The 22578-nt window shown below is 51.2% G+C and overlaps 1 protein-coding gene across 1 annotated transcript; it reads left to right on the top strand.

The window, feature by feature from the left end:
• The first annotated feature begins 5314 nt into the window (after positions 1 to 5314).
• Positions 5315 to 22068, top strand: ZBTB22 (zinc finger and BTB domain containing 22). The gene is made up of 2 exons (XM_075580907.1): positions 5315 to 5342; positions 20744 to 22068. The coding sequence occupies exon 2, from the start codon at positions 20770 to 20772 to the stop codon at positions 22066 to 22068; it is 1299 nt and encodes a 432-aa protein (XP_075437022.1). The 5' UTR covers positions 5315 to 5342; positions 20744 to 20769.
• Positions 22069 to 22578: the final 510 nt, after the last annotated feature.

Below are 22578 nucleotides of genomic sequence, written 5' to 3'. Positions count from 1 at the left end.
AACGAGAAATCCCCCCACCCACACACGAGAAATACCCCCAACGAGAAATCCCCCCTCCCACCCCACGAGAAATCCCCCCTCCCACCCCACGAGAAATCCCCCCTCCCTCCCACCCACGAGAAATCCCCCCTCCCTCCCACCCACGAGAAATCCCCCCTCCCTCCCACCCACGAGAAATCCCCCCTCCCTCCCACCCACGAGAAATCCCCCCTCCCACCCCACCCACGAGAAATCCCCCCTCCCACCCCACCCACGAGAAATCCCCCCTCCCACCCCACCCACGAGAAATACCCCCTCCCACCCCACCCACGACAAATCCCCCCTCCCTCCCACCCACGAGAAATCCCCCCTCCTTCCCACCCACGAGAAATCCCCCCTCTCCCACCCCACCCACGAGAAATCCCCACGCCCACCCACCCCACCCACGAGAAATCCCCACGCCCACCCACCCCACCCACGAGAAATCCCCACGCCCACCCACCCCACCCACGAGAAATCCCCACGCCCACCCACCCCACCCACGAGAAATCCCCACGCCCACCCACCCCACCCACGAGAAATCCCCACGCCCACCCACCCCACCCACGATAAATCCCCACGCCCACCCACCCCACGATAAATCCCCACGCCCACCCACCCCACCCACGAGAAATCCCCACGCCCACCCACGAGAAATCCCCACGCCCACTCACCCCACCCACGAGAAATCCCCACGCCCACTCACCCCACCCACGAGAAATCCCCACGCCCACCCACCCCACCCACGAGAAATCCCCACGCCCACCCCACCCACGAGAAATCCCCACGCCCACCCACCCCACCCACGAGAAATCCCCACGCCCACCCCACCCACGAGAAATCCCCACGCCCACCCACCCCACCCACGAGAAATCCCCACGCCCACCCACCCCACCCACGAGAAATCCCCACGCCCACCCACGAGAAATCCCCACGCCCACCCACCCCACCCACGAGAAATCCCCACGCCCACCCACGAGAAATCCCCACGCCCACTCACCCCACCCACGAGAAATCCCCACGCCCACTCACCCCACCCACGAGAAATCCCCACGCCCACCCACGAGAAATCCCCACGCCCACCCACCCCACCCACGAGAAATCCCCACGCCCACCCACCCCACCCACGAGAAATCCCCACGCCCACCCCACCCACGAGAAATCCCCACGCCCACCCACCCCACCCACGAGAAATCCCCACGCCCACCCACCCCACCCACGAGAAATCCCCACGCCCACCCACCCCCCCACGAGAAATACCCACGCCCACCCACCCCCCCACGAGAAATACCCACGCCCACCCACCCCACCCACGAGAAATACCCACGCCCACCCACCACACCCACGAGAAATACCCACGCCCACCCACCCCACCCACGAGAAATCCCCACGCCCACCCACGAGAAATCCCCACGCCCACCCACCCCACCCACGAGAAATCCCCACGCCCACCCACCCCACCCACGAGAAATCCCCACGCCCACCCACCCCACCCACGAGAAATCCCCACGCCCACCCACCCCACCCACGAGAAATCCCCACGCCCACCCACCCCACCCACGAGAAATCCCCACGCCCACCCACCCCACCCACGAGAAATCCCCACAACGAGAAATCCCCACGCCCACCCACCCCCCCACGAGAAATCCCCACGCCCACCCACCCCACCCACGAGAAATCCCCACGCCCACCCACGAAAAATCCCCACGCCCACCCACGAAAAATCCCCATGCCCACCCACCCCACCCACGAAAAATCCCCATGCCCACCCACCCCACCCACGAAAAATCCCCACGCCCGCCCACCCACCCCACCCACGAGAAATCCCCACGCCCACCCCACCCACGAGAAATCCCCACGCCCACCCCACCCACGAGAAATCCCCCCGCCCACCCCACCCACGAGAAATCCCCCCGCCCACCCCACCCACGAGAAATCCCCCCGCCCACCCCACCCACGAGAAATCCCCCCGCCCACCCCACCCACGAGAAATCCCCCCGCCCACCCCACCCACGAGAAATCCCCCCGCCCACCCCACCCACGAGAAATCCCCCCGCCCACCCCTCACACCACACACCACCCCTCACACCACACACCACCCCTCACACCACACACCACCCCTCACACCACACACCACCCCTCACACCACACACCACCCCTCACACCACACACCACCCCTCACACCACACACCACACACCACCCCTCACACCACACACCACACACCACACCACACACCAACCCTCACACCACACACGAGAAAATCAGAGCACAGAACTCTGTTGGGGGCGTGCCTGACAGTGAGTGACAGGAGCGTGCACCAATCAAAGCCTCTCACGGGCAGCTAAGGACAAGCAGCCGAGGGAGGGGGCGGAGCGTCTACAATACTGCGCCGGTGGGCGTGGCCGGCGAGTGGGCGTGGCCTGCGCGGGCCAGACAAGATGGCGGCGGCCTGAGAGTGATCCAGAGACAGCCAGGGAATAAAGAGACAGCCCAGGTACTGTGTGTGGGACAGCCAGGGAATAAAGAGACAAACAGGGAATAAAGAGACAGCCCAGGTACTGTGTGTGGGACAGCCAGGGAATAAAGAGACAGCCAGGGAATAAAGAGACAGCCCAGGTACTGTGTGTGGGACAGCCAGGGAATAAAGAGACAGCCCAGGTACTGTGTGTGAGACAGCCAGGGAATAAAGAGACAGCAAGGGAATAAAGAGACAGCCCAGGTACTGTGTGTGAGACAGCCAGGGAATAAAGAGACAGCCCAGGGAATAAAGAGACAGCCCATCTACTGTGTGTGGCAGCCAGGGAATAAAGAGACAGCCCAGGTACTTTGTGTGGGACAGCCAGGGAATAAAGAGACAGCCCAGGTACTGTGTGTGGCAGCCAGGGAATAAAGAGACAGCCCAGGTACTGTGTGTGGGACAGCCACGGAATAAAGAGACAGCCCAGGTACTGTGTGTGGGACAGCCAGGGAATAAAGAGACAGCCCAGGTACTGTGTGTGGGACAGCCAGGGAATAAAGAGACAGCCCAGGTACTGTGTGTGAGACAGCCAGGGAATAAAGAGACAGCCTATCTACTGTGTGTGAGACAGCCAGGGAATAAAGAGACAGCCCAGGTACTGTGTGTGAGACAGCCAGGGAATAATGAGACAGCCAGGGAATAAAGAGACAGCCAGGGAATAAAGAGACAGCCCAGGTACTGTGTGTGAGACAGACAGGGAATAATGAGACAGCCAGGGAATAAAGAGACAGCCCAGGTACTGTGTGTGGGACAGCCAGGGAATAAAGAGACAGCCCAGGTACTGTGTGTGGGACAGCCAGGGAATAAAGAGACAGCCCAGGTACTGTGTGTGAGACAGACAGGGAATAATGAGACAGCCAGGGAATAAAGAGACAGCCCATCTACTGTGTGTGGCAGCCAGGGAATAAAGAGACAGCCCAGGTACTGTGTGGGACAGCCACGGAATAAAGAGACAGCCCAGGTACTGTGTGTGGGACAGCCAGGGAATAAAGAGACAGCCCAGGTACTGTGTGTGGGACAGCCAGGGAATAAAGAGACAGCCCAGGTACTGTGTGTGGGACAGCCAGGGAATAAAGAGACAGCCCAGGTACTGTGTGTGGGACAGCCACGGAATAAAGAGACAGCCCAGGTACTGTGTGGGACAGCCAGGGAATAAAGAGACAGCCCAGGTACTGTGTGTGGCAGCCAGGGAATAAAGAGACAGCCCAGGTACTGTGTGTGGGACAGCCACGGAATAAAGAGACAGCCCAGGTACTGTGTGTGGGACAGCCAGGGAATAAAGAGACAGCCCAGGTACTGTGTGTGGGACAGCCAGGGAATAAAGAGACAGCACAGGTACTGTGTGTGAGACAGACAGGGAATAATGAGACAGCCAGGGAATAAAGAGACAGCCCAGGTACTGTGTGTGGGACAGCCAGGGAATAAAGAGACAGCCCAGGTACTGTGTGTGGGACAGCCAGGGAATAAAGGGACAGCCCAGGTACTGTGTGTGGGACAGCCAGGGAATAAAGAGACAGCCCAGGTACTGTGTGTGAGACAGACAGGGAATAATGAGACAGCCAGGGAATAAAGAGACAGCCCAGGTACTGTGTGTGGGACAGCCAGGGAATAAAGAAACAGCCAGGGAATAAAGAAACAGCCAGGGAATAAAGAGACAGCCCAGGTACTGTGTGTGGGACAGCCAGGGAATAAAGAGACAGCCCAGGTACTGTGTGTGGGACAGCCAGGGAATAAAGGGACAGCCCAGCTACTGTGTGTGAGACAGCCAGGGAATAAAGAGACAGCCCAGGTACTGTGTGTGAGACAGCCAGGGAATAAAGAGACAGCCAGGGAATAAAGAGACAGCACAGGTACTGTGTGTGGGACAGCCAGGGAATAAAGAGACCGCCAGGGAATAAAGAGACAGCCCAGGTACTGTGTGTGAGACAGCCAGGGAATAAAGAGACAGCCAGGGAATAAAGAGACAGCCAGGGTATAAAGAGACAGCCAGGGAATAAAGAGACAGCCCAGGTACTGTGTGTGGGACAGCCAGGGAATAAAGAGACAGCCCAGGTACTGTGTGTGAGACAGCCAGGGAATAAAGAGACAGCCAGGGAATAAAGAGACAGCCCAGGTACTGTGTGTGAGACAGACAGGGAATAAAGAGACAGCCCAGGTACTGTGTGTGAGACAGACAGGGAATAATGAGACAGACAGGGAATAATGAGACAGCCAGGGAATAAAGAGACAGCCAGGGAATAAAGAGACAGCCCAGGTACTGTGTGAGACAGCCAGGGAAAAAAGAGACAGCCCAGGTACTGTGTGTGAGACAGCCAGGGAATAAAGAGACAGCCCATCTACTGTGTGTGAGACAGCCAGGGAATAAAGAGATAGCCAGGGAATAAAGAGACAGTCAGGGAATAAAGAGACAGCCCAGGTACTGTGTGAGACAGCCAGGGAAAAAAGAGACAGCCCAGGTACTGTGTGTGAGACAGACAGGGAATAAAGAGACAGCACAGGTACTGTGTGTGAGACAGTGAATAATGAGACAGCCAGGGAACAAAGAGACAGCCCAGGAACTGTGTGTGAGACAACCAGGGAATAAAGAGACAGCCCAGGTACTGTGTGTGAGACAGCCAGGGAATAAAGAGACAGCCCAGATACTGTGTGTGAGACAGCCAGGGAATAAAGAGACAGCCCAGATACTGTGTGTGAGACAGCCAGGGAATAAAGAGACAGCCCAGGTACTGTGTGTTTGGCAGACAGGGAATAAAGAGACAGCCCAGGTACTGTGTGTGGCAGCCAGGGAATAAAGAGACAGCCCAGGTACTGTGAGAGACAGCCAGGGAATAAAGAGACAGGCCAGGTACTGTGTGTGAGACAGCCAGGGAACAAAGAGACAGCCCAGGAACTGTGTGTGAGACAACCAGGGAATAAAGAGACAGCCCAGGTAGAGTGTGTGTGTGTGTGTGTGTGTGTGTGTGTGTGTGTGTGTGTGTGTGTGTGTGTGTGTGTGTGTGTGTGTGTGTGTGTGTGTGTGTGTGTGTGTGTGTGTGTGTGTGTGTGTGTGTGATTAGACAGCCCAGGTACCTGCTAGGATTTCCCCACTCAGGATAGCTGCAGCGGGTATATCGGGACACACTATGACTGGTGATATAAGCGGTATAGCTGCAGCGGGTATATCGGGACACACTATGACTGGTGATATAAGCGGTATAGCTGCAGCTGGTATATCGGGACACACTATGACTGGTGATATAAGCGGTATAGCTGCAGCGGGTATATCTGCACACACTATGACTGGTGATATAAGCGGTATAGCTGCAGCGGGTATATCGGGACACACTATGACTGGTGATATAAGCGGTATAGCTGCAGCGGGTATATCGGGACACACTATGACTGGTGATATAAGCGGTATAGCTGCAGCGGGTATATCTGCACACACTATGACTGGTGATATAAGCGGTTTAGCTGCAGCGGGTATATCGGGACACACTATGACTGGTGATATAAGCGATATAGCTGCAGCTGGTATATCTGCACACACTATGACTGGTGATATAAGCGGTATAGCTGCAGCGGGTATATCGGGACACACTATGACTGGTGATATAAGCGGTATAGCTGCAGCGGGTATATCGGGACACACTATGACTGGTGATATAAGCGGTATAGCTGCAGCGGGTATATCTGCACACACTATGACTGGTGATATAAGCGGTATAGCTGCAGCTGGTATATCTGCACACACTATGACTGGTGATATAAGCGGTATAGCTGCAGCGGGTATATCGGGACACACTATGACTGGTGATATAAGCGGTATAGCTGCAGCGGGTATATCGGGACACACTATGACTGGTGATATAAGCGGTATAGCTGCAGCGGGTATATCGGGACACACTATGACTGGTGATATAAGCGGTATAGCTGCAGCGGGTATAGCTGCACACACTATGACTGGTGATATAAGCGGTATAGCTGCAGCGGGTATATCGGGACACACTATGACTGGTGATATAAGCGGTATAGCTGCAGCGGGTATATCGGGACACACTATGACTGGTGATATAAGCGGTATAGCTGCAGCGGGTATATCGGGACACACTATGACTGGTGATATAAGCGGTATAGCTGCAGCGGGTATATCGGGACACACTATGACTGGTGATATAAGCGGTATAGCTGCAGCGGGTATATCGGGACACACTATGACTGGTGATATAAGCGGTATAGCTGCAGCTGGTATATCTGCACACACTATGACTGGTGATATAAGCGGTATAGCTGCAGCGGGTATATCGGGACACACTATGACTGGTGATATAAGCGGTATAGCTGCAGCGGGTATATCGGGACACACTATGACTGGTGATATAAGCGGTATAGCTGCAGCTGGTATATCGGGACACACTATGACTGGTGATATAAGCGGTATAGCTGCAGCGGGTATATCTGCACACACTATGACTGGTGATATAAGCGGTATACTGCACCGACACACTTTATTCGAGCAAATACCCAGTATGTACCTGGCAGATACCTGGAATGCGCCGCTCCTCACCTCTGACAAGCCCCGTTGTGTTTGCCTTCCCAGCCTGGGTTCATGCCTGGCTGACGGGCGGCTGATCTGTTAAATGATAATGATTAGGATTTAATAGGCTGCAATGCTTCGCGTGTCTACCAGATGGCATAAATTCATGAATTGTAATGCAGTATATATATATATATACTGTGCAGTATTGCAGCCAGCGGGAATAAAATGCTTTAATCCCTGCCTGGAAAATACCTCAATGCACTCGGGCAGAAAACTGTCACAAACCTCAATACACCCGGGTATACCCGAATTCGTGGGACTAGCCGAGCTCGAATAAAGTGTGTCGCCAGTGTAGCTGCAGCGGGTATATCGGGACACACTATGACTGGTGATATAAGCGGTATAGCTGCAGCGGGTATATCGGGACACACTATGACTGGTGATATAAGCGGTATAGCTGCAGCGGGTATATCTGCACACACTATGACTGGTGATATAAGCGGTATAGCTGCAGCGGGTATATCTGCACACACTATGACTGGTGATATAAGCGGTATAGCTGCAGCGGGTATATCGGGACACACTATGACTGGTGATATAAGCGGTATAGCTGCAGCTGGTATATCTGCACACACTATGACTGGTGATATAAGCGGTATAGCTGCAGCTGGTATATCTGCACACACTATGACTGGTGATATGCGGTATAGCTGCAGCGGGTATATCTGCACACACTATGACTGGTGATATAAGCGGTATAGCTGCAGCTGGTATATCTGCACACACTATGACTGGTGATATAAGCGGTATAGCTGCAGCGGGTATATCTGCACACACTATGACTGGTGATATAAGCGGTATAGCTGCAGCTGGTATATCTGCACACACTATGACTGGTGATATAAGCGGTATAGCTGCAGCGGGTATATCGGGACACACTATGACTGGTGATATAAGCGGTATAGCTGCAGCGGGTATAGCTGCACACACTATGACTGGTGATATAAGCGGTATAGCTGCAGCGGGTATATCGGGACACACTATGACTGGTGATATAAGCGGTATAGCTGCAGCGGGTATATCGGGACACACTATGACTGGTGATATAAGCGGTATAGCTGCAGCGGGTATATCGGGACACACTATGACTGGTGATATAAGCGGTATAGCTGCAGCGGGTATATCGGGACACACTATGACTGGTGATATAAGCGGTATAGCTGCAGCGGGTATATCGGGACACACTATGACTGGTGATATAAGCGGTATAGCTGCAGCTGGTATATCTGCACACACTATGACTGGTGATATAAGCGGTATAGCTGCAGCGGGTATATCGGGACACACTATGACTGGTGATATAAGCGGTATAGCTGCAGCGGGTATATCGGGACACACTATGACTGGTGATATAAGCGGTATAGCTGCAGCTGGTATATCGGGACACACTATGACTGGTGATATAAGCGGTATAACTGCAGCGGGTATATCTGCACACACTATGACTGGTGATATAAGCGGTATACTGCACCGACACACTTTATTCGAGCAAATACCCAGTATGTACCTGGCAGATACCTGGAATGCGCCGCTCCTCACCTCTGACAAGCCCCGTTGTGTTTGCCTTCCCAGCCTGGGTTCATGCCTGGCTGACGGGCGGCTGATCTGTTAAATGATAATGATTAGGATTTAATAGGCTGCAATGCTTCGCGTGTCTACCAGATGGCATAAATTCATGAATTGTAATGCAGTATATATATATATATACTGTGCAGTATTGCAGCCAGCGGGAATAAAATGCTTTAATCCCTGCCTGGAAAATACCTCAATGCACTCGGGCAGAAAACTGTCACAAACCTCAATACACCCGGGTATACCCGAATTCGTGGGACTAGCCGAGCTCGAATAAAGTGTGTCGCCAGTGTAGCTGCAGCGGGTATATCGGGACACACTATGACTGGTGATATAAGCGGTATAGCTGCAGCGGGTATATCGGGACACACTATGACTGGTGATATAAGCGGTATAGCTGCAGCGGGTATATCTGCACACACTATGACTGGTGATATAAGCGGTATAGCTGCAGCTGGTATATCTGCACACACTATGACTGGTGATATGCGGTATAGCTGCAGCGGGTATATCTGCACACACTATGACTGGTGATATAAGCGGTATAGCTGCAGCTGGTATATCTGCACACACTATGACTGGTGATATAAGCGGTATAGCTGCAGCGGGTATATCGGGACACACTATGACTGGTGATATAAGCGGTATAGCTGCAGCGGGTATATCGGGACACACTATGACTGGTGATATAAGCGGTATAGCTGCAGCGGGTATATCGGGACACACTATGACTGGTGATATAAGCGGTATAGCTGCAGCGGGTATAGCTGCACACACTATGACTGGTGATATAAGCGGTATAGCTGCAGCGGGTATATCGGGACACACTATGACTGGTGATATAAGCGGTATAGCTGCAGCGGGTATATCGGGACACACTATGACTGGTGATATAAGCGGTATAGCTGCAGCGGGTATATCGGGACACACTATGACTGGTGATATAAGCGGTATAGCTGCAGCGGGTATATCGGGACACACTATGACTGGTGATATAAGCGGTATAGCTGCAGCTGGTATATCGGGACACACTATGACTGGTGATATAAGCGGAATAGCTGCAGCGGGTATATCTTCACACACTATGACTGGTGATATGAGCGGTATAGCTGCAGCGGGTATAGCTGCACACACTATGACTGGTGATATAAGCAGTATAGCTGCAGCGGGTATATCGGGACACACTATGACTGGTGATATAAGCGGTATAGCTGCAGCGGGTATATCGGGACACACTATGACTGGTGATATAAGCAGTATAGCTGCAGCGGGTATATCGGGACACACTATGACTGGTGATATAAGCGGTATAGCTGCAGCGGGTATATCGGGACACACTATGACTGGTGATATAAGCGGTATAGCTGCAGCTGGTATATCGGGACACACTATGACTGGTGATATAAGCGGTATAGCTGCAGCGGGTATATCGGGACACACTATGACTGGTGATATAAGCGGTATAGCTGCAGCGGGTATATCGGGACACACTATGACTGGTGATATAAGCGGTATAGCTGCAGCGGGTATATCGGGACACACTATGACTGGTGATATAAGCGGTATAGCTGCAGCGGGTATATCGGGACACACTATGACTGGTGATATAAGCGGTATAGCTGCAGCGGGTATATCGGGACACACTATGACTGGTGATATAAGCTGTATTGCTGCAGCGGGTATATCGGGACACACTATGACTGGTGATATAAGCGGTATAGCTGCAGCGGGTATATCTGCACACACTATGACTGGTGATATAAGCGGTATAGCTGCAGCGGGTATATCGGGACACACTATGACTGGTGATATAAGCGGTATAGCTGCAGCGGGTATATCTGCACACACTATGACTGGTGATATAAGCGGTATAGCTGCAGCGGGTATATCTGCACACACTATGACTGGTGATATAAGCGGTATAGCTGCAGCGGGTATATCGGGACACACTATGACTGGTGATATAAGCGGTATAGCTGCAGTGGGTATATCGGGACACACTATGACTGGTGATATAAGCGGTATAGCTGCAGCTGGTATATCGGGACACACTATGACTGGTGATATAAGCGGTATAGCTGCAGCGGGTATATCGGGACACACTATGACTGGTGATATAAGCGGTATAGCTGCAGCGGGTATATCGGGACACACTATGACTGGTGATATAAGCGGTATAGCTGCAGCGGGTATATCGGGACACACTATGACTGGTGATATAAGCGGTATTGCTGCAGCGGGTATATCGGGACACACTATGACTGGTGATATAAACGGTATACAGTAGCTGCAGCGGGTATATCGGGACACACTATGACTGGTGATATAAGCGGTATAGCTGCAGCGGGTATAGCTGCACACACTATGACTGGTGATATAAGCGGTATAGCTGCAGCGGGTATATCGGGACACACTATGACTGGTGATATAAGCGGTATAGCTGCAGCGGGTATATCGGGACACACTATGACTGGTGATATAAGCGGTATAGCTGCAGCTGGTATATCGGGACACACTATGACTGGTGATATAAGCGGTATAGCTGCAGCGGGTATATCGGGACACACTATGACTGGTGATATAAGCGGTATTGCTGCAGCGGGTATATCGGGACACACTATGACTGGTGATATAAGCGGTATAGCTGCAGCGGGTATATCGGGACACACTATGACTGGTGATATAAGCGGTATAGCTGCAGCGGGTATAGCTGCACACACTATGACTGGTGAGATAAGCGGTATAGCTGCAGCGGGTATATCGGGACACACTATGACTGGTGATATAAGCGGTATAGCTGCAGCGGGTATATCGGGACACACTATGACTGGTGATATAAGCGGTATAGCTGCAGCGGGTATATCTGCACACACTATGACTGGTGATATAAGCGGTATAGCTGCAGCGGGTATATCGGGACACACTATGACTGGTGATATAAGCGGTATAGCTGCAGCGGGTATGTCGGGACACACTATGACTGGTGATATAAGCGGTATAGCTGCAGCGGGTATATCGGGACACACTATGACTGGTGATATAAGCGGTATAGCTGCAGCGGGTATATCGGGACACACAATGACTGGTGGTATAAGCGGTATAGCTGCAGCGGGTATATCTGCACACACTATGACTGGTGATATAAGCGGTATAGCTGCAGCTGGTATATCGGGACACACTATGACTGGTGATATAAGCGGTATAGCTGCAGTGGGTATATCGGGACACACTATGACTGGTGATATAAGCGGTATAGCTGCAGCGGGTATATCGGGACACACTATGACTGGTGATATAAGCGGTATAGCTGCAGCGGGTATATCGGGACACACTATGACTGGTGATATAAGCGGTATAGCTGCAGCGGGTATATCTGCACACACTATGACTGGTGATATAAGCGGTATAGCTGCAGCTGGTATATCGGGACACACTATGACTGGTGATATAAGCGGTCCATGTGATGGTCATCTATCGCCCACCTTCCTCTACTCATCCCCCTTCTGCCTTTCTCTCTCACTTTGAATCCTGGCTCTCTTTCTTTCTCTCCTCAGACTCCCCTGTTCTTGTCCTTGGGGACTTCAATTGCCACATTGATGACCCCTCTCTCCCTTGGGCCTCCCGCTTTCTCTCTCTAACCTCTTCTTTTGGCCTTCAACAGTGGACTGCAGCCAGCACCCACATGGATGGACACTACCTAGACCTGGTTTTCACTAAAAACTTCTCTCTCTCCGACTTCTCCATTTCCCCTTTTCCTCTCTCTGACCATCACCTCATCTCATTTTCTCTCTCTCGTTTCTCCCATTCTCCATCTCCACCTCGCCCTCGTTTTTGCAGAAACCTGCGCTCTATTAACCTACCAGCTCTTGATTCCACTTTACACTCCTCCCTCTCCTCTCTCAGTTCTGCTTCAGACCCTGACAACCTGGTCAGGAGCTACAACTGTGCCTTATCTTCCTCTCTTGATCTTCATGCCCCGCTTTCTCTCTGCCGTCCTCGCCCTTCTAACCCCAGACCCTGGCTAAATTCCCACACGCGCATGCTGCGTTCCTCCACTCGTTCCTCTGATTGCCTCTGGAGGAAATCTCATACGCTCGCAGACTTCATTCACTACAAATTTATACTGTCCTGTTTCAACTCTGCCCTCTCTCAGGTTAAACAAACCTACTTTTCATCACTAATCAACACGCACAAGTCTAACCCACGCCGACTGTTCTCTGTCTTTGATACTCTACTCAAACCACCCTCACCTGCCTCCTCTACTTCCTCCATCTCACCTCAGAACTTTGCTGACTTTTTAAGGAAAAGGTGGAATCCATACGGCAGAACATCCCATCTGTTGCCTCCTCCCATCCCACAATGCTTCCCAACTCGCCTCCTGCCTTTCTTGGCTCTTTTTCCACTATCTCGGAGGAGGATGTGTCACTGCTGATCTCCTCTTCTCCCTCTACCACTTGCCCTCTTGATCCCATTCCCTCCCATCTCCTAAAACCTCTTGCTCCTTCTATAATCCCTATGCTCACACAGATCTTTAACTCTTCCCTCTACTCTGGTACCTTTCCATCCTCCTTCAAGCATGCAACCGATATACCATTACTCAAAAACAGCAAGCTTGACCCTACCTGTCCTTCTAACTATCGACCTGTCTCCCTCCTGCCTTTTGCCTCCAAACTCCTTGAACGTCTTGTATTCTCTCGATTGCTACACTTTCTCAACACCTATTCTCTCCCAGACCCTCTACAATCTGGCTTCCGCACTGCTCACTCTACTGAAACAGCCCTCACTAAAATAACTGACGACCTCCACGCTGCCAAAGACAGAGGTCATTACACTCTGCTCATATTACTCGACCTCTCTGCAGCATTCGACACCGTGGACCACCCTCTTCTCCTTCACATTCTCCATACTCTTGGTATTCGGAATAAAGCTTTATCCTGGATCTCCTCCTACCTCTCCCATCGTACTTTCAGTGTCTCTTTTGCCAACACCTCCTCCTCCTCTATTGATCTCTCTGTGGGGGTACCCCAGGGCTCTGTCCTGGAACCCCTTCTCTTTTCTCTTTACACACTCTCTCTAGGTGACCTAATCACATCTTTTGGGTTTAAATATCACCTATATGCTGACGACACACAAATTTACTTTTCAACCCCTCACCTTACACCTGCTATACAGACCAAAGTTTTTGAATGCCTCTCTGGAATATCATCCTGGATGGCCATCCGCCGACTGAAACTTAACATGGCAAAAATAGAGCTCCTTATACTTCCTCCCAAACCTGTCCCTACTACCTCCTTCCACATTGCTATTGGAAATACGATCATTCAGCCAGTAGCCCAAGCACACTGCCTAGGGGTTACACTTGATTCCTCTCTCTCATTCTCCTCTCATATTCAAAACGTTTCTAAAACTTGTCGCTTTTTCCTCCGCAATATCACAAAGATACGCCCTTTCGTCTGTTACTCAACTGCTAAAACTCTGACTCAGGCCCTCATTCTCTCACGTCTCGATTACTGCAACCTCCTGCTGTCCGGCCTCCCTGCCTCTCACCTGTCTCCCCTACAATCTTTCCTAAACGCTGCTGCCAGAATCACTCTACTCTTTCCTAGATCTGTCTCGGCATCTCCCCTCCTGAAATCCCTCTCCTGGCTTCCGATTAAATCCCGTATCTCACACTCAATTCTCCTGCTCACTTTTAAAGCTTTACATTCTTCTGCCCCTCCTTACATCTCAGCCCTAATTTCTCGTTATGCACCATCCCGACTCTTGCGTTCTTCTTGTGTTCTTTCTACCCCCTTTGTATCTAAAGCCCTCTCCCGCCTTAAACCTTTCTCACTTTCTGCCCCACACCTCTGGAATGCCCTTCCCCTCAATACCCGACTAGCCCCCTCGCTATCCACCTTTAAGACCCACCTTAAGACACATCTGCTTAAAGAAGCATATGAATAGCACTGTGGATAATACTGGACACATGGCACATAAAGCTTGGCCCCCTGCAGATGCACTTACCAGAACTCCCTCCTACTGTCTCTGTACGTTCTCCCTACCTACCAACTAGACTGTAAGCTCCTCGGGGCAGGGACTCCTCTTCCTAAATGTTACTTTTATGTCTGAAGCACTTATTCCCATGCTCTGTTATTTATATTATCTGTTATTTATATGATTCTCACATGTATTACTGCTGTGAAGCGCTGTGTACATTAATGGCGCTATATACATAAAGACATTGTCATACTTGCATATTTATACGGTTGGTGCATGTATTTGCCGGGATGCCCATGCATCTACTCGCCATGGGGATTTAGGTTACATATACATTTGTTACCGTATTGCTGTTCAGGTTTGGGATATTTTGTTCCACCTAGTCATTTTCTTGACGGGCCGGTCCAGGGTAGCGTACGGGACCTATAAAAGATGTAAATGACACAATTAATAGGAGAGCCAAAGAGACCAAAAAAAATCCTGATCATAGAAGCATGGAAACCCCCATATATTCGTTACGTCCCTGTGGCAATAGGGTGCCTAGTTTGGTGATCCAACGGCACTCTCGTGGGAGAAGTGTCCTCTCTAGGTCACCCCCTCTTATCCCCAGGATGGCCCTGTCAATAGCAAAGGGGCTGAGGGGTCAGAATTGTGTCCAGTCTTGAAATGTCTGGCCACTGATGTAATTTTACGCCCTGCTGCCAAATCACGCTCTGTAGTCTTGGCGGTCCTGACATGTTCAAGAACACGAAAGCGTAGTTCTCGTGTGGTCATGCCAATATAGATTTTCCCACATGGGCAAGTCAAATAATATACAACCCCCTTAGACTTGCAATTAAGGAATGCTCTGATGTGATGAAATACAACATGGGAAGAATCGAGACATTCTGTGACTGATGGCATGACTTGGCATGCTGAACATGGCCGACACGTGAAAAAGCCTTACTGGGCACGTCTTGATAGGAAACCATCCCATCTGCTGGAACTGTAATGGCTATGAACCAATTTATCGGACAGGTTGGGCGCCCGCCGACTCGCCATATTCGCTGTACTCCCCAATATTTTGTTAAGATGAGGGTCAGTCATTGGTGTACGCCAATGTTTTTGTAATATGTACCTGTATGGGGACCAATTACGGTCATAAGTTCCTATAAACCGTGTAGTCTTGCCTGCTTTGTTCTTGTCCTCCATTTGTGGTGTTAATCGTGAGTCACGTGTTCCACGTCTACTGATGTCATGGCCACTGTTTATCGTGCGTGGTGTTACTATATCCTCTGGCCTGAGAACGGGGATGCATCTCATTAGCGCTTGTATTGAAGACAGAAGATGTAGAACAAGTTCTCTTTAATTTGAGGGTTGCTCCCACTGGGGGCTCCCCTAATTTGATGCAGAGGGTGTGCAGTGGAAGCATGTAAAACAGCATTAGTTGCTGTATCCTTACGGTGTATATCGGTTAGGATATTCCCTTCCTGATCTGTGTTAATCCTACAATCAAGGAGATCCACACCCCCGATACTAGCTACACTAGTAAGTTTAATATTTAGGGAGTTGTGGTTGAGGTCATGGACATGTACTCTTTTGGTTGAGGTTCATCGATGATATCTTGATTTTTGGGGGGGGGGATGGGTCTGAGCCTGCCTTACAGACTTTTGTCGATGACCAAAACTCCCTAACTCAGATTAAAGAGAAATTTCACTATATCTTCTGTCTTCAATACAAGCGCTAATGAGATGCATTCCCGTTTTCAGGCCACAGAATATAGTAACACCATGAAGAAGGTCCCTTTGGGGACCGAAACGTCGGGCTACTGGGTGTTATGGGTCAATACACCGTTTATTTTTTGCATATATTTTGTCTGGTGCTGATAATTAAACCATTCTTGTCTTTTCTTTAATTGTATATTTTTTCTATCTAGCACAGACACCCTCTGGAGGATACTTAACACTTAGTGTACAGCCATTTCCTAAATGCATATTGTGTGTGTGTGTGTGTGTATATATTTTTTATTTTTTTTATTTATATAGCGCCATTAATGTACACAGCCCTTCACAGCAGTAATACACGTGACAATCATATAAATAACAAATAATACAAATAACAGGTCATGGGAATAAGTTCTTCAGACATAAAAGTAACATTTAGAAAGAGGAGTCCCTGTTCCGAGGAGCTTACAGTCTAATTGGTAGGAGGAACATACAGAGACAGTAGGAGGGAATTCTGGTAAGTGCATCTGCAGGGGGCCAAGCTTTATGTATAATGCGTATAGTATTAGCCACAGTGCTATTCATATGCTTCCTTAAGCAAGTGGGTCTTAAAGGTGGATAGAGAGGGTGCTAGTCGGGTATTGAGGGGAAGGGCATTCCAGAGGTGTGGGGCAGTTAGTGAAAAAGGTTTAAGGCGGGAGAGAGCTTTAGATACAAAGAGGGTAGAGAAAAGACATCCTTGAGTAGAATGCAAGAGTCGGGATGGAGCATAGCGAGAAATTAGGGCTGAGATGTAAGGAGGGGCAGAAGAGTGTAACGCTTTAAAAGTGAGGAGGAGAATTGAGTGTGAGATGCGGGATTTGATCGGAAGCCAGGAGAGGGATTTCATGAGGGGAGATGCGGAGACAGATCTAGGAAAGAGTAGAGTGATTCTGGCAGCAGCGTTTAGGATACATTGTAGGGGAGACAGGTGAGAGGCAGGAAGGCCGGACAGCAGGAGGGAGGTTACAGTAATCGAGACGGGAGAGAATGAGGGCCTGAGTCAGAGTTTTAGCAGTCGAGTAACAGAGGAAAGGGCGTATCTTTGTTATAATGCGGAGGAAAAAGCCACAGATTTTAGATACATTTTGAATGTGAGAGGAGAATGTGCGAGAGTAGTCGAGTGTGACCCCTAGGCAGCGTGCTTATTTATTTATAAAATATTTTACCAGGAAGTAATACATTGAGAGTTACCTCTCGTTTTCAAGTATATCCTGGGCACAGAGTTATGATGACAAATACATGTTTACAAATACAGTTACATAATGAGCAGGGTATACATTATATACAAGACATTGCGTGCACAGTTAAAGAAAATATATATTATGGGCGTATGAAACAGTTACAGATAATATAGATTATAGGCGTATGAAACAGTTACAGACCAGATTAAAATGTGAGACAGCCTTAGATTTGAAAGAACTTAGACTGGTGGTGGATGTGAGAGTCTCTGGTAGGTTGTTCCAGTTTTGGGGTTCACGGTAAGAGAAGGAGGACGTCCGGATACTTTGTTGAGTCTTGGGACCATGAATAGTCTTTTGGAGTCTGATCTCAGGTGATAAGTGCTGCATGTGGTAGGGGTGAGGAGCTTGTTCAGGTAGCTGGGTAGCTTGCCCATAAAGAATTTGAAGGCAAGACAGGAAAGGTGAACTTTGCGCCTAGACTCGAGTGATGACCAATCTAGTTCTTTGAGCATTTCGCAGTGATGTGTGTTGTAGTTGCATTGGAGAACAAAACGACAAATTGAATTGTAGAGGGTGTCAAGATTGCTACGGTGGGATTGAGTTGCAGAGCCATATACTATGTCTCCATAGTCAATAATTGGCATTAGCATCTGCTGTGCGATACGCTTTCTGACCAGGAGACTTAGGGAGGATTTGTTCCTGTAAAGTACCCCTAGTTTGGCATAGGTCTTGGTTGTCAGGGTATCAATGTGCATCCCGAATGTTAAGTGGGAGTCAAGTCATATGCCCAGGTATTTAAAACTAGTAACAGGTGTTAGGGTGGTGTTAGTGTTGGTTCTAATCAGGAGCTCAGTCACTGGAAGCTTTACAAATGTAGTCTTGGTCCCAAATACCATTGTTACAATCTTGTCAGTGTTTAAAAACAGTTTGTTTTGGGAAATCCAGTTTTCGAGTCTCAAAAAGTCAGACTGAAGTATGTGTTGAAGGTCAGAGAGGCTATGGCTGTGTGCATATAGGATTGTGTCATCTGCATACATGTGTATTGAGGCTTCCTTACAAGCTGTGGGAAGATCATTGATGAACACTGAGAAGAGTAGGGGCCCCAGAACAGAGCCTTGCGGGACGCCACAGGTGATATCCAGGGGGTTGGAGTTAGAGCCAGAGATGGACACATGTTGGGATCTACCTGATGGGTAGGACTGAAACCAGTTTAAAGCATGCTTCCCTATTCCAGAGCTCTGGAGTTTGTTAAGCAGGATAGCATGATCAACAGTATCAAAAGCCTTTGCAAAATCTAGGAATACTGCACCAGTGAGTTGTCCCCGTTCCATTCCACACTGGATTTCATTGCAAACTTTTAGCAGGGTAGTTACGGTGGAGTGTTTGGGGCGAAAGCCAGATCGGAATTGGCTAGGGAAATTTGTCTTGTTATAGTAATCGCTTAATTGGGAGTGGACACATTTTTTCCATGACTTTGGATAGTATTGGGAGAAGTGAGATTGGCCTGTAGTTTGAGACAGTGTTTTTGTCCCCACTTTTGAAGATTGGGACAACTCTGGCAGTTTTCCAGGTCTTAGGGATATGGCCTGCAGACAAGATAGAGTTGACTATGGACGTAATTGGTTTGGCAATGGCTGGGGCACCAAGTCGTAGGAACCTAGATTGTAGTAAGTCAGGCCCACATTGGCTGCTTAGTTTTAGTTTGAGGAGCGCTTGTGTAATCTCCTCTTCGGATACTGGGCCAAATTGAAAATTGTGGGCAGTGTTGGGAGGGGGTGGGGCTGTAGGGATACTCCCAGGATGAGATTCATGTTTGTGGTTTGGGCTGCGTTTCGTTAATAAGTTAGTGGCACACCCCACAAAGTAATCATTGAATGCATTTGCAATGTCAGTGGGGTTTGTCAGAGTAATATCCCCCTTAGTGATATTACTTGGTTGTTGATGGTTAGGAGGCTGGAATATATTGTTGATAACCTTCCAGAAGTTAGCTGGGTTTGATGTGTTCTGGTGGAGATTGTCAGAGTAATATTGTGCTTTTGCATGCCTTGTTTGCCTTGTCCTTGGGCTACTGGGTGAATGATGGTAGTTCCAACAGTAATGTGGAAGGAGGTAGTAGGGCCAGGTTTGGGAGGAAGTATAAGGAGCTCAGTTTTAGCCATGTTGAGTTTAAGGCGGCGGAGGGACATCCAGGATGATATAGCAGAGAGACATTCAGAAACTTTGGTCTGTACAGCAGGTGTTAGGCCACTGGTAGAAAAGTAAATTTGTGTGTCGTCAGCATAGAGGTGATATTTGAACCCAAGAGATGTTATTAGGTCACCTAGAGAGTGTGTACAGAGAAAAGAGATCCGAGGACAGAGCCCTGGGGTACCCCCACAGAGAGATCAATGGAGGAGGAGGTGTTTGCAAAAGAGACACTGAAAGTACGATGGGAGAGGTAGGATGAGATCCAGGATAGAGCTTTGTTCCGAATACCAAGTGTATGGAGAATGTGAAAGAGAAGAGGGTGGTCCACGGTGTCAAATGCTGCAGAGAGGTTGAGTAATATGAGCAGAGTGTAATGACCTCTGTCTTTGGCAGCATGGAGGTCATCAGTTATTTTAGTGAGGGCTGTTTCAGTGGAGTGAGCAGTGCGGAAGCCAGATTGTAGAGGGTCTAGGAGCGAATAGGTGTGGAGAAAATGGAGCAAGCGAGAAAATACAAGGAGTTTAGAGGTAAAAGGCAGGAGGGAGACAGGTCGATAGTTAGAAAGACAGGTAGTGTGTGTGTGTCCCCGTGTCCCCGCACATATACATGTGCCAGGAAATAAAGATACAGCCCAGGGGAGAGACATGCTGCTGTATACAGTATGTGTGTATATATATATATATTATAATATACCGTGTGGTTTTTCCCCAGGTCACATCCTCCCCCCCCCTCCTCCAACTCACCCTTATTTTACTGCACTTTTCTCCTTTCCCCCTCTCTCCTGCACCTTACTCCTTCAGCCCTTTTCACCCACCCCTGTCTCACTCTCCTCCCCCCTTTCCTTCTCACTCTCCTCGCCCCGTCTCACTCCCCTTCCACTCCCACCTCCTCTCACACACAGACATACATTCTGCTCTCCTTTTTCTCTTACTCTGCCTTTCTAACTGTCTCTCTTTCCCACAGGTTTCTCCCTCCTCTCCTCCCTCGCCATGGACGCCCCCGGCCCCCTCATCCACGTGGACTTCCCTGATGTGGCCAGCTCCTTGCTGGAGAGCCTGAACCAACAGCGTGTGGAGGGGAAGCTGTGTGACGTGTCCATCCACGCCCAGGGCCGCGTGTTCCGCGCTCACCGTGCCGTGCTGGCCGCCTCCTCCCCGTACTTCCACGACCAGGTGCTTCTCAAGGGCATGAGCTGCGTGGTCCTGCCCGGCGTGGTGGACCCGGGAGCCTTCGAGGCCGTGCTGTGCGCCGCCTACACCGGCCGCCTCACCATGCTGGCAGACGAGATCGTCAACTACCTGACCGTGGGCAGCGTCCTGCAGATGTGGCATGTGGTGGACAAGTGCTCCGAGCTGCTGAAGGAGTCCCGCGGTGGTGGAGAAGGAGGTGGTGGTGGTGGTGGTGGTGGGGGAAGCGGACCTCTCCCGCAGCGCCCGCACTCCGGCAGGGCCAGCGAGAACCAGTCGCCCAGCAGCAGCAATTACTTCAGCCCCCGGGAGGCGCCCGAGCCCGGCGGCGGCGGCGAGAGGAGGGGGAGGAGGGAGGCGGCCAGCGAAGAGGTGGCCGGCGAGGCGGAGCAGACGGGCGGAGGAGAAGCGGCGGCGGTGGCGAGCTGCTCGTCCTACCGGCGCCCGAGCATCGTGCCGCAGAGGCACTGGGTTTACGTGAAGAAGGAGCGGCCTCACCAGGGCCTGCTGCTAACATGCGAGGGAGAGGAAGAGGAGGAGGACGACGAAGAGGAGGACGGGGACGAGACAGAGGAAGAGCAGCTGAGCATCAGCGACGTGCGCACGCTCAACGCCCCGGAGGAGCAAGTGAACTTCTGCGAGCCGTCGGACGGGATGCCCTACGAGGAGGCCGGCTATGCCCAGGGACCCCCGCTGCTGCCTCTGGACATGGAGGGCAACCAGGTCCTGGTGCTACCCTCGGGACACGGGGCGGCCGGGGGAGGGGCGGGCACGGGGCAGGGTGGGGAGGGGGGCAAGGTCTTCCTGTGCCACTGCGGGAAGGCGTTCTCACACAAGAGCATGCGGGATCGCCACGTCAACATGCACCTCAACCTGCGGCCCTTCGACTGCCCCGTGTGCGGCAAGAAGTTCAAGATGAAGCACCACCTCACCGAGCACATGAAGACCCACACCGGGGTGAAGCCGTACGAGTGCGAGGTGTGCGGCAAGAAGTTCATGTGGCGGGACAGCTTCATGAGACACAGGGGCCACTGCGAGAGGCGACACAGGGGGGGACCGGGGGTAGCAGGGGGAGGGAGGAAGGAGACGCCCACAGTGTGAGAGGGGGCCACGGGGGGGGGCAGGGGAGGGAGGGAGGAAGGAGACGCCCACCGTGTGAGGGGGACAGGGGAGGGAGGAAGGAGACGCCCACCATGTGAGGGGCGCAGGGGGAAGGGACAGAGACACGGGCGCCCTGCAGAGCGTCGCTCATCCCGGACAGACACAGATGTCCTGCAGAGCATCGCTCATCCCAGAGACACAGGCCCCTGCAGAGCGTCGCTCATCCCGGACAGACACAGGCGTCCTGCAGAGCATTGCACCCCCATTCAGAGACACAGGCGCCCTGCAGAGTGTCGCTCATCCCGGACAGACACAGATGTCCTGCAGAGCATCGCTCATCCCAGAGACACAGGCCCCTGCAGAGCGTCGCTCATCCCGGACAGACACGGGCGCCCTGCAGAGCATTGCACCCTCATTCAGAGACACAGGCGCCCTGCAGAGCGTCGCTCATCCCGGACAGACACAGGCGCCCTGCAGAGCGTCGCTGCCCTTCAGGAGTATATATTATTA

The sequence above is a fragment of the Ascaphus truei genome (genome assembly GCF_040206685.1).
Source record: "Ascaphus truei isolate aAscTru1 chromosome 20 unlocalized genomic scaffold, aAscTru1.hap1 SUPER_20_unloc_3, whole genome shotgun sequence".
In the NCBI taxonomy this organism is placed as follows: Eukaryota; Metazoa; Chordata; class Amphibia; order Anura; family Ascaphidae; genus Ascaphus; species Ascaphus truei.
The sequence above is the reverse complement of the archived record's forward strand: the minus strand, read 5'-3'. Positions and strand labels throughout refer to the sequence as shown.